Raw genomic sequence first — 15,664 nt, 5'->3', positions numbered from 1 at the left:
TTGTGCAGGAGTAATGCTCGGTGAGTCTTTGCTTGGGATATCGGGAGCTTTCTCCGATATCGGTGTCGAGTCGGCTCTGGTCTAGGCTTGTTGTGTCGGTCTAGATTAGGTTGTTTATATTTTCCTTTGGATTATTGTTTTGTTGATGACTACCCGTATGTTTGGGCTTTTGAGGTTTATCTTTGGGATATGATTTATTTGCTCATGGCATGTACATATTTGATCACTCTGATTTATATTCCGTTGCAACTGTTGAGGTTTATATACATGTCTATCGGTTTTTGAATTTTGATGAGACGTAATCTCTATTTCTTGAATAAATGTATTATTCGCATGTTTAATTGCTTAAATAGAAATAGGAGTGTTACACAATGGTTTTATGGCACCGTGTCCAGAAAGTAGGAAAGATAGAGAGAAGAGGAAAGAGCTTGAAGATGGAGAAATCTTGAGCTAGAGAGGAGATTGAAGCCTAAGCTAGAAGGACTTGAAGTTAGAGGTAAGGGGGATAGATCTTTTCCATTAAATAAGCTAGAATTCTCATTTTTCACTTTTGAATGGATTATGATTTTGTTGATTTTAAATGTTCATTTTCGTGCTCAAGTTTATGTGGTAAATTTGGGTATGTGAAATTTGTCATAAACTTGTTGTTTGTGCTTAAACTTTATGGTTGTTATATGTTAAAATGATTATGTTGAAGTTTTAGCTTAAATTAATGAAAATATTGTTGTTGTTGATTATTGGTGCATTCATGACTATATGATATAACTAAATGACATCTTAAGAAATATTCTAATCGGACTTCTGCGTACTATTTTGGGACTGTTACTCATATAAACTATAATCCCCATAAACGACATATACAAATATGATTATGACACCTCGGATTAAAAGGAGGCTTGCACATGTCTTTTCGACAATCCAAATCTCGATAACACCAAAAACGTGTTACATAAGCCCCTTCAATGGACAAAGAGAATAAAAGAATGTTACAATGTTGTATATAAAGTAACTAACGAAATTTGAAAAGGATAAAAGTTCTAACCGTCGACAGTGATTGCAAAAAGAAATAAGGAAAGAGAGATAATCAGAACGTAAAGAAACTTTGCAATTTTGACCATAGTTTACTTTAGTTGCATGAATGAAATAGATTATATTTTCTTTATAACGCTTATGAGAGTTTTTAGAAACTACGAAGTTATAAAAAAGGCCTTCCTTAAAATATATTATCTATATAATGCCTCTTAAGTACTTCAATAAGTTGTCCCTTCAGCACACATAGAAAGAAGGTCATACAATAAAAATATCAATCATAAGATTTCATTATTTAATAAACATATTTGATCAAAGCCTAACCTTCAATATGGCAGAAAATGCATTCTCATGTGCAAGCTGTTGTGAACTCGATGAAAAATTACACCAATAACAAATTTGATGTGTGGAGCAGGGAATAGTCAAGCAACCAAAACAAAGTGTATGGAACAATTATAAACACAAGCCAAAAGTAGAAAACAACGAGAGAGAAAGAAGAGAGAACACAAAAGAATTTGTTGACCCAGTTCGGTCCAAATTGATCTAGTTTGGGGGAGAGAGCAGCCCTCTGTTTCACTATATGATGAGTAACGTTACAAAAGAGTTACAAGAATAAGTCTCCCGCCTAATTCTACCCAAAGCCCCAATCTCTTCCCGTAACCAAGAGACTCAATCCTAATAGTGTTTCCGAAGGTGAATCAACCCTCAAACCCTAGTGTTTGTTGCCAAAGAGACAAACTCTATACAAACCCTAGTTTTTGTTGTTGTCTTTCTAAACTCTTGTTTCAGCTCCCTCTATCTCAAAGTTTACTCTGATACAAGTTCTATATTTATAGTAAAAGTATCGCTTAAAATTTGGAACAAATTTGCACTGAAAAATACGTCTCTGTTGTAACACCCCGTTTTCCCAACTTAAAAATTTCAAACATATTATCAGAGTAATCAACATATAAACGGAATGCTACACTTCTAAAAATCATAAATGAGATAATTAACTAATTATCCTTCAAACATAATTCAATTCAAAAACATTGTAGCGGATTTAGTTCAACATCATAAATAAGTCTTGGCACATAGGCTTCATCAAAACATCTCATAAAATTCAGTTAAACAACTTGATTTAATTAACATCATAAATCAATACGTAAGGAATAGAAAATAGTCACAAAAGATCCCATCCCGTTATGTATCAGAGCACCTAAACGTCTCAGTGAACGATAGCCACTCACGACAACAAACACAACGACCTACTCTCGATCACCCGCAGGTTACTCATACGAAGAGCAACATTTCCAAGTAGAAGGGGTGAGATTTCACCAAACAATAATATTAAGCATATAATTCCAACAATTATATTTAACAACATAACAACATCCTATATTCATCATTGATAGTAATCTGATCATTAACACTTCATATTCACCGTATTATATATATCAACACGTAACACATATTACTCAAATCATAACCATCATCATATAAGATCATAAATCATCACATCATAAACGTCATCTTATATCATAAACGACACAACATAATCATCATCTCATAACAACATAACAGCACAACATAATCATCATCTCATATTAATATAAACAACACAACATAAACAACAACGATTAATAAATATTAATACTTCACTTAGTTCATTATTAACAACTCATTGACAAATGACAACTCAACGACAACGAAAATGCAACTTCTACAACTTAAACTCAACATATGCAACTTCAACTTCTTAATCATGCATGTGGTACCAATCCAGGGCATGAAGCCCCCAACATATAAGCGTAAATAGGCTTACAGAGCATCAAGCCCTCAACATAATATGTATAAATGTACATTACAGAGCATCAAGCCCTCACCCAACTTAAATAAGTATGCAATGGACTCAACATCTTAACAACTTAGACATCTCATATGACTCCAATAATTTGGATCAACACCTTACAACTTAAACAACTTATACTAACATTAGCACCTTAATGATATTAATAGACCACGACTGCAAGGCAACACTATTAACTAATATGCAGCACGTCAACATCAACAATAATCATCAAATATAATCATTACAACTTCATATCAACGTCCTTCAAAATTTATAAATCTTCTCACATTAATCATCAACTTAAATCATATTCATGACAACAGCAAGGCAGCATCATTTAAACATATACAACAAGTAACCACCGATAATATTCTTCATATGTAAAAAATACAACTTCATATCAACAACTTTCACAATATATAAATCTTTTTCATTAATCATCAACTTTAAACAACAATATTAAATCATCTTAGTCATCCTCTCTGAACCTCATTACAATCATTAAAGCTTCATTCCTACCCCAAAGGTCAGTTCATAACATCACGTGCGACAAAAGATCGCAAGAAACCTAAACAAGGTTGTCTGCCATGCTCTTCTTCAATCTTTGAATAAATCAAGATGTCATCAATAAACACAACCACAAATTTATCAAGATAAGCATGGAAAATTCGGTTCATATACTCCATAAACACATCAGGAACATTAGTAACACCGAAAGGCATCACCTTATATTCATAGTGTCCATATCGTGTCCTAAAGGCCGTCTTCTGCATATCCTCATCCTTCACCTTAATCTGATGGTAACCTGACCTCAAATCAATCTTGCTGAATACACGAGCACTGTAACGCCCTAGTTGTTATATTTAATTATTTTGATATATGTGGAGTATATATATATATATGTGTGTGTGTGATTTTTGGGTGATTTATGTGGTGTATCATTGTATTATATAGTTTATTTAATAATAATTAGAATAAGTATGAAATAATGATTATTTTGGTGTTTGGGGAATTAATAGGAGTTATTAGAAATTATGGGGAGTTAAGTGTAATTAGAAGGGAGTTACTTTTGAGTGGAAAGTTATACAGAGAAGTTAGAATCAGTTTCACGTAGAACCAGTTTTGGGAGCAAGCAAGAGAGAACCAAGGAAGAACCAAGAGTTGAATTTTTGCTGTGCATTTCTTCTGCAAATTTAAGGTAAGGGTGAGGTTTACTTTCAATAGTATAGATTGTAATTCTGATTTTGATTTAACATGTTTCTGGTAGAAATTGGGGAATTTGGGATTAGGTTTTGATTATTGATTTTTGAATGAAAAAGTGTAGAAACCATAGAATTGAATGGTAAAAGAGTGGTTAATCAGGTAGGTTAGTGATGGGTTAACGTTTTAATGATAGGGTAATCATATGGTGATGATTATGGATGATTTTGGAGAGTTTAGGGTTAAGAGATGGAGCCAAGGAGGTCCCCATGGTAGAAAATTGCAGAAAATGTGTAATTTTAATATGTCTGATACTGTCGAAATCATGAGGCAATTCTAGTGATCATGAGGCGATTTTGACAGAAATTGTGTAATTTTAGTATGTCTGATGCTGTCGAAATCATGAGGCGATTCTAGTGAATCATGAGGCGATTTTGACAGAAAATGTGTAATTTTAGTATGACTGATGTTGTCTTACCATAAACCCTAAAATGCAATTTTCTTCACTCCAAATGCTTCCAAACTTCTTCCTAAGTGTAGGGACTTTATCCTAAACGTATAGAGATGTTTTTAGGAAAGATATAACGTTGTATAAGGGTCTAATGAGTTCATGAGTGGTCCTTGGGGTAGGGATGGAAGTTGTCTATAAGAGTATAGCCTCTCAATGTATCTAAGCTAATATAATTGATGTTGTTGATTACTAATATCTTTGAGTTGTTGAATTCTGTTTGAACGTTTTGAATGGAGCTTGATGTATGAACATGATTAAGATAAATTGTCATTTTTCTGGATAGTTGAATCTCTGTTGATTGTTGATTGATGTTGAGGAATGAAATGTATGTTTTAACTATGAATCATACATGTTGTTTAAGTGGAGTCACATGGAGTTTGCATTGCATGGTCAGTTGTATGTAGATATACACAAGTAGGTCCATGGCATATGCATAAAACAGCGGTGATGACTCATGTCCTGGAGTACTAGTTGCTCAACAGCGGTGAGGGCTTCGGTCCTGATGAATGCTTTAACCATTCAAAAGCGGTGAGGGCTTCGGTCCTCTTTGGTACAACATGCATATTTGCATATTTGAGAAGTCTAAGGTGTTGTTTTAGCAGTGTTGTCATGTCATTTGCATGAGTCGTAGTTGTTGATTGTAATTGTTACTTTGATGATGATGATGTTGTAGGTAAATATGTACATTGTATACATACTTGATGAGTGGAATCTGATGATGTTGTTGTTGCTTGTGAATTAATTATGTATAATGGCAAGATGATGTATTTGATGTTATAGGGTGTTAGATTCAATTGAAGATTTAATATCTATATTTATTGTTGTGAATCTCACCCCTTCTGCTTGAAAATGTTGCCCTTCCTATGGGTAACTTGCAGGTGATCCTGAGTAGTCGGTGGTGGCTCAAGAGTCGTGTCTAGGGATCTGATACGTGGGATAGGAATTATTATATTATATTATTGTTGTTTTCCTTTCCATGTATCAAATTTTGGAACTTGTTGATGTGGCCCTTTGTTGGTCGACTTATTGTTGTTTAGGCTTAATGCCAAGATGTTGTTGGAGACTTAAACCGTTGTTGTTGTTATTGAAATGCAAACTTTCCGCTGCAAGATTTTGAAGTTATTAAACATGTTGAATTAAATAGTTTTATTTTCTATTTAAGAAATTTTGAATTTGCAATGTAGCATGCCCGTTGGTGCTTAACTCTGATTAGTATTTGTTATTTAATTACTTTTGGGTAACGGGGTGTTACAAGCACCCACTAACTGATCCATTAAGTCATCAATCCTCGGAAGTGGATACCTGTTCTTTATCGTAACCTTGTTAAACGGACAATAATCAATGCATAACCTCATGCTACCATCCTTCTTCTTAACCAACAATATCGGCGCTCCCCAAGTTGAAACACTGGGTCTTACAAATTTCTTATCAAGCAAGTCCCCCAACTGTTTCTTCAACTCAGCTAACTCGAACGCCGACATACGGTAAGGTGCCATCGACACCGACTTCGTTCCTGGAACAATGTCGATTGAAAATTCAACCTCCCTCTCTGGTGGCACATCTGAAATCTCATCAGGAAAAACTTCTGGAAATTCATTCACAACTGGCAACATGTCAATCACAGCTTGATTTTCCAATGACAAGTATGCCATCAAGGAAAACATTAAAATTTCATCACGCTCCAACTGCTTCAACTGTTCAGTAGTTAGGAACTCAGCTCCACTCTCTTCTTCAGCAGAAGAAAAATGCACCGTCTTGCTAAAGCAATTGATATGAACTCGGTTATACTCTAACCAGTTCATCCCAAAAATTACATCCATACCCGTCAACGGTAAACAAACTAGATCGACTTCAAAGTCTCTACCAAACATAGACAATGGACACCTTAGACAAACAAGAGAAGTAGTTACTGAACCCTTAGCTGGAGTTTCAACAACCATTTCTCCTTTCATATCAGATACAACCAGACCCAACTTAAATGCATAGTCAACAACAATGAAACAATGAGTAGCACCAGTATCTATAATAGCAATTAAAGGAGTACTATTCTGTTACAGACATATCCCCCTGTTTCAGCTCTAGAAATTTAATCTATTTCTTTCCTTGCACATCTTCCGAAAAATACCTATTCAAGAATTCTCTCCTGAACACAGCCAAGGTCACCACAGAACCATCCTGTTCAAGCACAGGTAACAGACTTACCCACCAGTCATCAGCTTCTTCAGCTAACATGTGCGTCCCAAACCGCACCTTCTGCACTTCACTGCATTACATGACTCTGAAAATTTTCTCAACCTCCTTGAGCTACTTCTGAGCTCCGTCAGGGTCATATCTCCCTTTAAAAGTTGGTGGATGGTTTCTCAGGAAAGTCTCCAACATTCTGAAACCATCGTTACCAGCAGCAGTATTCGGTTGATGTCCTACAGCTTGAGCAACAGCCTCAAGTGCAGCAGCAATAGCAGCATCGTTTCTACCAGCCATGTCAAAATTCTACATAAGAAACAACAATTCAGAACAACAACAAAGACAACATTAAAGTTGACACTCTATCCTAGGTGGCTCAACACGACTCTACTACTTGACGGGACAGACCAACCTGCAATGATACCAATTGTAACATCTCGTTATCCCAAAGCAATTAAATAATAAATATAACATCAGAGTATATCACCAAACTGGCATGTCACACTGCTTTTCAAAAATTCTTAAATAGAATATAAAACTATTTAATAAACATCCTTCATAAAACAACAATAATTTGCAGCAGAATATTTTTCAACATTAAACTTCATCATCAACATTAAATCCTGGCACAAAGGCCTCAACATAAAATCATCAACATTGTTCAATTAACAATAAAAGAGCTACATCAGCATATTCCAAAATTTGATACATAAGGAATGAAAATGAACAAGTAATCCCATCCCGTACGTATCAGAGCCCTAGACATTGAGCCACCACCTACTACTCAGGATCACATGCAAGTTACCTATAGGAAGGGCAACATTTCCAAGCAGAAGAGGTGAGATTCACAACAATAAATATAGATATAAAATTCATCAATTGAATCTAACACCCTAACATAATAATAATTATTCAATATAAATATATATTTTATAATCAAACAACATCAACAATAATGGTATTTACAACCAACATCAACGACTCATGCAAATTACTCGACAACACCGCTAAGACTCCTCGACTATGCGACAATGCACATGCATGTGGTACCAATTTACAGGGCAGAAGCCCTCACCGAATTTTGAATGGTTAAAGCATTCATCAGGGCATAAGCCCTCACCAATTTGAACAATTAAAGTGTTCCAAGACATGAGTCCTCCCGCTTTGAACGACAAGGCGTTCCAGGGCATGAGCCCTCCCCGCTTTATATGCTTATGCAATGGACTCCACTTGTGTATATCTACATACAACTTAACAATATATATATATATATATATATATATATATATATATATATATATGACTTACAACTCCACAATTAAACAACATGTATGATTTAATTAATGTAAACATACATCACAGTCATCAACAGATCATCATAATCAATCTAACAATCCCAGAAAAATACACAATTAATCATAATTATGCTCAGACATCAAGATCATTCAATATCATTCAGTTAAATAACAATCAGCATTCAGAACTGGGCAATTCGCCTCACGAGCTCATCCGCTCTCTATGGCGAGCTCATGAAAAGGTTGCTCGTCGTGGCGAGTACGAGGCGAACGAGAAAAAGGGTGCTCTAGGGAGTTTCGACATTTTTCTCACTAAATCTTCATTTTTAAGCTCCATATTCATCTTTTTAATCTAAAAATTGTCCCAGTCCTCTCTAAAATCATCTAGGCACTCAAAACTATTCATCTTACACCTTATAACAACAATTTAAAAATCAAGGTTCTCACTCACTAACTCGCCATGGCGAGTGGTTCTGCTCGCTAGGCGGGCTATGAAGATTGCTCACTCGCGAGGCAAGACAAGCTACTCGCCGGGGCGAGCGATGAATGTCATCACAGGTAGAATGCAGGTTTTTCGACAAAATCCAAATTTTCTCAATTTCACTCCCCAAATCAGTTTACAGATGTAATACTAAATGCTGTATGCAACCAGAACCTATTTCTAACATCAAAACAGTAATCTCTACACTCAATTCACTCAAAAACCCAATAATTCAACATAAACCCCAAAATCCCCAATTCCTACCAATAACCTGTTAAACCAAAATCAGAATCAAACATCTATACTACTGAAGCAAACCACCTCACCCTTACCTTAATTCAAATGAACAAATGCACAGAAATCGGATTCACTTGGCTCTACTTGGCTCGTCTCCCTTTTCTCCCAAATCTATGTTTTCACGTAAAACTTCTTCTGACTGTTTCTTTTTCCTAACTCCCGTTACATAACTCCCCTTTATTTCATTTAACTCCCCCTTAATTCTATTAATTTCTAATTAACTCCCCAACCTCCAAAATAATAACAATTCTCACATTATTCTAATTAATATTAAAATAAACCATATAATAAAATAATACACGCCACATAATCCACAATAATTATTTAAAATCATATAAAAGACTCTAAATAAATCAATAATAAATAAAACAACGACTAGTGTGTTACACCCTCAACGGTTTATGAGTATGCAATGGGCTCAACTTTGTGTATATCAACATACTACTCAACAATATCAACAACAACGTAGACAACGACAACGACAACAACTTTGCATAAATAATTATGACTTACTCCAAAACTTTGTCAACTTAATGATATTAATAATTAACAACAGCAGAAACAGCAACATAAGCAACTTGAAACATAGCAATATTAATAATAACAACTTGAATGATATAAAAACTAACCAACAATCATTAATCATTTGATTCAGGCTCTCTATAAGTCTATAACTTATTAACAACTTCCATTCCTATCCCAAGATCAACTCACAACATGGGTTAAACACTCTTAAACACCTTAATTGAACTCATAGTACTTCTAGTTTTGAGCTTTGGAATTATCCCATAAGTTTTGGCTTAACTTAGAAATGGTTATGCTGAATTTTCATAAGATTTCACTAAGACCTCCTTGGAGTATTTTCATCATATCTCAAAAACTAAAAATCATTTTTAAGTCAAACCAAAGTCATTGGAAAGCTAACCAAATTATCTAAAATTTTCATGTTAACACCAAGACCCAGTTCAAAGCGGAAAGGGGTGAAAAATAGTGAAATATGAAGGATCTAGTTCATAAAAATCGTATCACGATTTTAGAAATCGCGGTGCGTTTTTGTGTCCAGAACCACTGAACATTCTGCCATCAAAATCACGGCACGGCTGCGAAAATCGCGGCACGATTTGACAGTATCAGGTCCAAAAATCTACTTTTCAAAAAGTGCGATTTTCACCATTTCGCGCATAACATTCAAACCGTTAATCGGATTTTGATGTCGTTTTTGCCTACACTCTCCTAACACTTGGCTCTATCATAATCTATAGCTATTTCATGTCTCAACCACCCCAAAATCGATTTCCCAAACCTCAGATAATCTCTTGTTTGCAAAAACGTTTAGACTCCGATTTTTCAAGCATAATTTCCAACTTCCATCGACCCAAACCCCAAAACTGATTGGGAACTTAGTCCGTGATTAATCTGCAATCTAAACATCCTTTATCATCCTAATCCATCAGATTACCTACTTCTTCTAACGATTCAATTCTACATTCTAACCCTAATTCCCAAATTCATAAACAACTACATGTTAAATCAATTTCAGAATTTACATATACACTATGATTATTGAGAGTTAGCATCACCCTTACCTTAGGTTAATCGATCGAAAGCTTCTCCTTCGTGGTTCTTCTCTTCTCTTGGTTTCTCCCTTTTTCTCCAAAAACTTGTTTCACGTGCAAACTATTCTGACCTATGTTTCTCCTATTTATTTCCTCAACCCTCTTTATCTTATTTTCACTTATTTCACTAAACTCTTCTAAATTCCAAAACAGCCCCCACAACTTAATCTTATTTTATTTTCAAATCTTATTTTATTAAATATTAAAATAAGCCACTTTAATAAAACAACAACACCACACAAAAATCATATAAATCACATAAGTCATAAAAAATGGACTCTAAACTCAATAAAATAATCAAATAATTAAATTGGGTGTTACATTACACCCATGTATTTTTGAATTTATTTATTTTTTGGTAGAAAGAATAACTTCTTTTTTTCATTAGCAAAAAACTTGAACTTTTAAACATCCATACAGAATCCATTCAAATTTCATAAATCATACATAATTCATACAAAATTCACGATTCTTACATTGTGCATTTCAATTTACGAATGAACAAAATACATATAAAGAAATTACTGAATAGAGAAGTGATGAATTTTTTCAAGAAAAAATGCTCAGTTTCACACAAAAAGGTTAAATCAATTCTCACATAGAAATTAAAAACAAATTGAAATAGCATCTGAAAAATAAACTATAAACTCCTTAAATACGCTATAAGTTCCTGATAATATGACGTTTATAAAACGGAACTTTTTGAGACATACGTGCTTATAAGTTATAAACTAGCTTGTTGGTCTTACCAAACAATCCCTCAAAGTAAACGAGCTAGTGAGAAAAAGACAGGATGAATATTCAAAACTTGTCATGCATAGAACACAGATAGAAACCTATGTGCACCCCCTAAGCCATTATCTGTAGAAATTTTACCGTACATAACAACATAAGTCTCAAAAAATAAAAACTGAGACGGAGGAATACAATGGCGCCAAATGAAGGATGTCACATTAACAAACACTAAGGGAGGGAGTAGAAACTGAGAAGTCTGCTTCACAAAAATATCACCATTTGAGAAGTGAGGCAACACTAACCTGTCAAGCAAAGAGATAGGCAAAACAACCTAAAAATATAGGATCCGCCATCTGAGCTAATCTCACTAGAACAAAAAATGAATGTTTTTATAACGAACCCAACAGTTCATAGAAATTATATAAAAAATTGTAGATTACATGGACTAATTAAAAAAGTTACTTAGCCTTTTTATTATTAATACAAACACGCACAATATAGTACCCAAAAGAAGCACAAACACACTTTCACCCTAAACAAATCAAAACAAAAACAGAGACACATAATTAACAAAATGCTTGAATGTAGCTAGTGAACGCAATGACCAACTTAAGAAATTTGCTCTTCACACATGTGTTTAAGCTGAAACACACCAGTAAATGACCAAAAGCTGACAGTTATAATTTGATGGAACAGCGCATCGGCAGTTAACTGCTGAGGATTTCAAAAACCTGGTGGCACCTAACTGTCGAGGAATATTGAAACCGACGACAATTAACTGCCGAGGGATATTTTGGGCATTTACTGGTGTGTTTCAATTTAAACACATGTGCGAACAACAATTTTCCAAACTTAAAGAATGTAAGCAGATGGAGACAATCTTGGGCTAACAATAGCAGCAAGAGGAACTTTTTTCTGCAAAGCAAGTCCAAATGATTCATCCATGTTCAAATCCACAACACCATTTGGTAACTTCCAATCAAATGAATGAACCAAAGTGCCCAAAATGTATTGAACAAGCACAATCCCCATTCTTGTTCCAGCACAAATTCTTCTCCCAGCACCAAAAGGAATCAACTCAAAATCATTTCCACGTGGATCAATTTTAGCATTTTTACCAGTTAAAAACCTTTCTGGATTAAACTCCAATGGATTCTCCCACACATTAGGGTCTCTTCCTATAGCCCAAATGTTCACACTTAACCTAGTGTTTTTTGGGATGTAATAGCCATTTACTTGGCATGGTTCTAATGAAACACGTGGCAAGTTTAGTGGTGTTGATGGGTGTTTTCTATATGTCTCTTTGCAAATTGCTTGTAAATAAGGAAGCTTTTGAATGTCTGCTTCTTGGAACCGTCGTTGTTTACCTATGACTTGGTCCATTTCTTCATGAACTTTTTTCATGATTTTGGGATTCTTCAACATTTCTGCTAGGGCCCATTCTATGATACTTGATGATGTATCGGTTCCTGCAGTAAATAGATTCTATACAGAAGAGTAAAATGTTAGTATTGGTTAGAATTAGAACAAAATCTAATTACATTAAAAATATAAAATAAAATAAAAAACAAAAAATGGTTGTGTGTATGAAAAACTATTTTTTTATTATACTAAAAAGTAAAAAACAATTATTTATACCTATTAAGCTTGTTAACTAAAAATTTTGATCCTCTAAAAAATAGTAACTTTCTTACCTAAGACGAAGTACTAAAGTATTCTTTTTAGGAAAGAATTACAAAATTCTATTTGGTTTGAATCCGACTCCCGGATATATTATACATCATATATATTTATATACCATTACATTGTCTCTAACGAATTGGGTTAAGTTCACATAGACGATTGCCTTCCCTTTTTATTATGCTTCTTTAGACATATAATCCACTTGCGGGGGCCCCATTATAAACCAGAGCTATTATAGACTTGTCCACCGAAATTGGCACGAGAGAAAATCAAATCTGAGATCTTAAAGGGAGCACACTCCCAAATCCCAAGCCAGTAGGCCAACCTCAAATGATTTCATCCTTTTTATTCTATTTCAGGCTGGAAAGTAATTCATATGCCAAACAAATTTAATGTCACATGTCTTCGATTTTTTTGACGAGGATATGTCTTGGATATTAATACTGATTTGTACTTTGTAGTTTATATCATCTCCAAGGATCTCATTTTGGGTTCTAGTTGGAGTGGGGATTCAACCTCCAGCATTCAATAGGGGGCCCACACTATTATTGCATTCCTATCCATCATTTTCCAACATTTAACATTCTGCTCAGGTTCTACTTCTAGGCAAATTTTAATAGGGATTTATATTTATATGGAGCTAATTAATTTTAATGATGCATTGCAGTGACTAAATTGTACCCAATGGATTTAGCTAATACAGATTAAGAAATAAATCTAATAATCTTCTTAAATTATTTGGGATCTTCTATCTAGCGTAAAATATGAATATACATAACCAATGTTAATTTAATATATTCTAACAAAAAAATTTGACAAATTTATTGAATCCATCATCCCTTCGTATGTATCAAAATTTTATTTTTTATACGAAATAGTGTTAGATCTAGCAAATGATATAGATTCTCACAATACCATAAACTAAAATTTAAATTTTGGTTGCAAGAGATGTCCAAATTAATAAAAATCTGACAACAAACCACCTCAAATATGGCATAAATCAAGCTTACATTATGCTCTAAGAAATAAAAAATAACCTTCAAAAAAAGAAATAAAAAATAAGGTTTTTTTTCTTCATAAATTTACACCATAAATACTAATTTCCACTTAAAATTAATGTCATAAATCATATAACAAATTAATAAAAATTGGACAATAATCCAATTCGAATATGACATAATCAAGCGGTTAGGTTCAAGTGATCGCATTAATGGGAGTATCCTATTCCAAACATCGACTAGAACAATTCCTAGTCATTCACATAACCTTTTGACTAAACTTTGGATTATTAAGTCTTCCTTTGGAATCAAGGTCTAAGACAAAAATAAATATGACATAAACATCAATATATAAAAAACAAATACTCTGATAAATATATTAAAAATATTTCCCTACTAAAAAATGAGTTATCAACTAAATTATAGATGCTAAATATAAAACTTATCTCTATTTTTTTAGGGCATTTTATCTCTATTTTTGTTGCTAAGTATTAGAGACTATAATTAGAAAAATTTGAGTCTGATTTTTCGTTGATTATTTCCTCTAAAGTAAAAAAGGTATAAAAATAACTTAGGGCTAATTAGGGCTAATTATACATACCAAGAGTAATGCCTTGATGTTAGTGAGTGATAATTTCTCCCCATCAGAATCTTCCTTACTTTGAGCAATGAGTCTGTCTAAGAAATCAGGTTTAACCCGATGACTTTTTAGACTAGAAGCCACATGCTCCTCAATCATCTTTGTCAACAAAGCATCAAATTTTTTGTGTAAGCTCTTCATCCCTCGTTCAATGCCTTGAAGATCCAACCAAGCAAGAATTGGTATAAAATCACCAATATTAAAATAACCAGCAGTGGTCATGAGCTCAACAACCATATCCTTAAATTCATTCGATTCATAACCTTTTGTCTCGAACACACGACGACTTAATATAACTTGACCTATCATATTCGCCATAGCATACGTTAACATCTCAGACACAACAATGGATTCATCTTTCTTGCTACAATCATACATTGTACGAATCATGTGTCCCATTTCGTCCCCTCGAATTTTCGACCAATCTTCAAGAGCCTTTCCACCGAGCATGTGTAAGTTACTTAGTTTTCTAAGTAATTTCCACCTAGATCCATAGTCCGCGAAAACCATGTCTTGTGAATCATAAGCTAGGTGTGTTGCGCCAGCGTTCGGCGGCCTATTTGAAAAATTTAGGTCAAGTGTTTTAAGAAATGCTTTGGCTGAAGAAGGCGTTGAGGCTACAACCATGTTGTGTGATCCCATTTTTAGGTACATTACGGGTCCATATTTTTGTGACATTTTGAAGAGTGTGAGATGAGGCATGGTTCCCATTAGTGGGAGTGCACCTACAATTGGATAACCCTTTGGCCCTGGTGGAAGTTTTTTGTGATTGATTTTGAGGAGAAAAGTTCTGAAGAATAAATGGGTTATCAAGAAAATGAAAAGGGAAATGGAAAGTTCCTTGTAAAGGAACGTTTGGTATAGGGTGATCACCATTGTGAAGCTTTTTTTGCTTATGAATAATCTTGTAACTGAATTAGTGGTGATTCAAGAGATCATGGAATGTGATTGTAGTAGCTAGGGTGTAACTATTTATAGTTCCATTCGGTTTGGTTGGGGTCACATCACTTTTTTCTATTGAGTGAAATTTTCTCCTCATTTGTCTTTCATTATATTTGCTTTTCAAAAACATCATTAACTATTTTATTTTATTTTAGATATTTTTTTTTTTGAAAGATTTATTTTAGATATATCATTATCGACCTTGTCTAATATTTTTGTTCA

At 34.0% G+C, this 15,664-nt stretch overlaps 1 protein-coding gene and 1 long non-coding RNA gene across 2 annotated transcripts; both read right to left on the bottom strand.

Moving 5' to 3' along the window:
- Positions 1-709: 709 nt before the first annotated feature.
- On the bottom strand, positions 710-1,200 carry LOC25490450 (uncharacterized). The gene is made up of 2 exons (XR_003009808.2): positions 1,043-1,200; positions 710-957 (listed from the first exon to the last, which is right to left on the bottom strand). It is a non-coding gene; the product is annotated as an uncharacterized lncRNA (long non-coding RNA).
- Positions 1,201-11,620: 10,420 nt separating this feature from the next.
- On the bottom strand, positions 11,621-15,454 carry LOC25490451 (flavonoid 3',5'-hydroxylase 2). The gene is made up of 2 exons (XM_013603876.3): positions 14,462-15,454; positions 11,621-12,664 (listed from the first exon to the last, which is right to left on the bottom strand). Exons 1-2 carry the CDS (start codon positions 15,374-15,376, stop codon positions 12,032-12,034), a joined length of 1,548 nt encoding a protein of 515 aa, XP_013459330.1. The 5' UTR covers positions 15,377-15,454; the 3' UTR covers positions 11,621-12,031.
- Positions 15,455-15,664: the final 210 nt, after the last annotated feature.

The sequence above is a fragment of the Medicago truncatula genome, chromosome 3 (assembly GCF_003473485.1).
Source record: "Medicago truncatula cultivar Jemalong A17 chromosome 3, MtrunA17r5.0-ANR, whole genome shotgun sequence".
Classification (NCBI taxonomy): Eukaryota; Viridiplantae; Streptophyta; class Magnoliopsida; order Fabales; family Fabaceae; genus Medicago; species Medicago truncatula.
Note: the sequence above shows the minus strand (reverse complement) of the source record. Positions and strands in the feature narration are given on the sequence as shown.

Excerpts from the sequence above, each read along its gene's own strand:
- LOC25490451 (XM_013603876.3), bottom strand. The coding sequence starts at position 15,376 with ATGGTGATCACCCTATACCAAACGTTCCTTTACAAGGAACTTTCCATT. Across the intron at positions 12,665-14,461 it reads ACATCAAGGCATTACTCTTG|AATCTATTTACTGCAGGAAC; the intron begins GTATGTATAATT and ends TCTTCTGTATAG.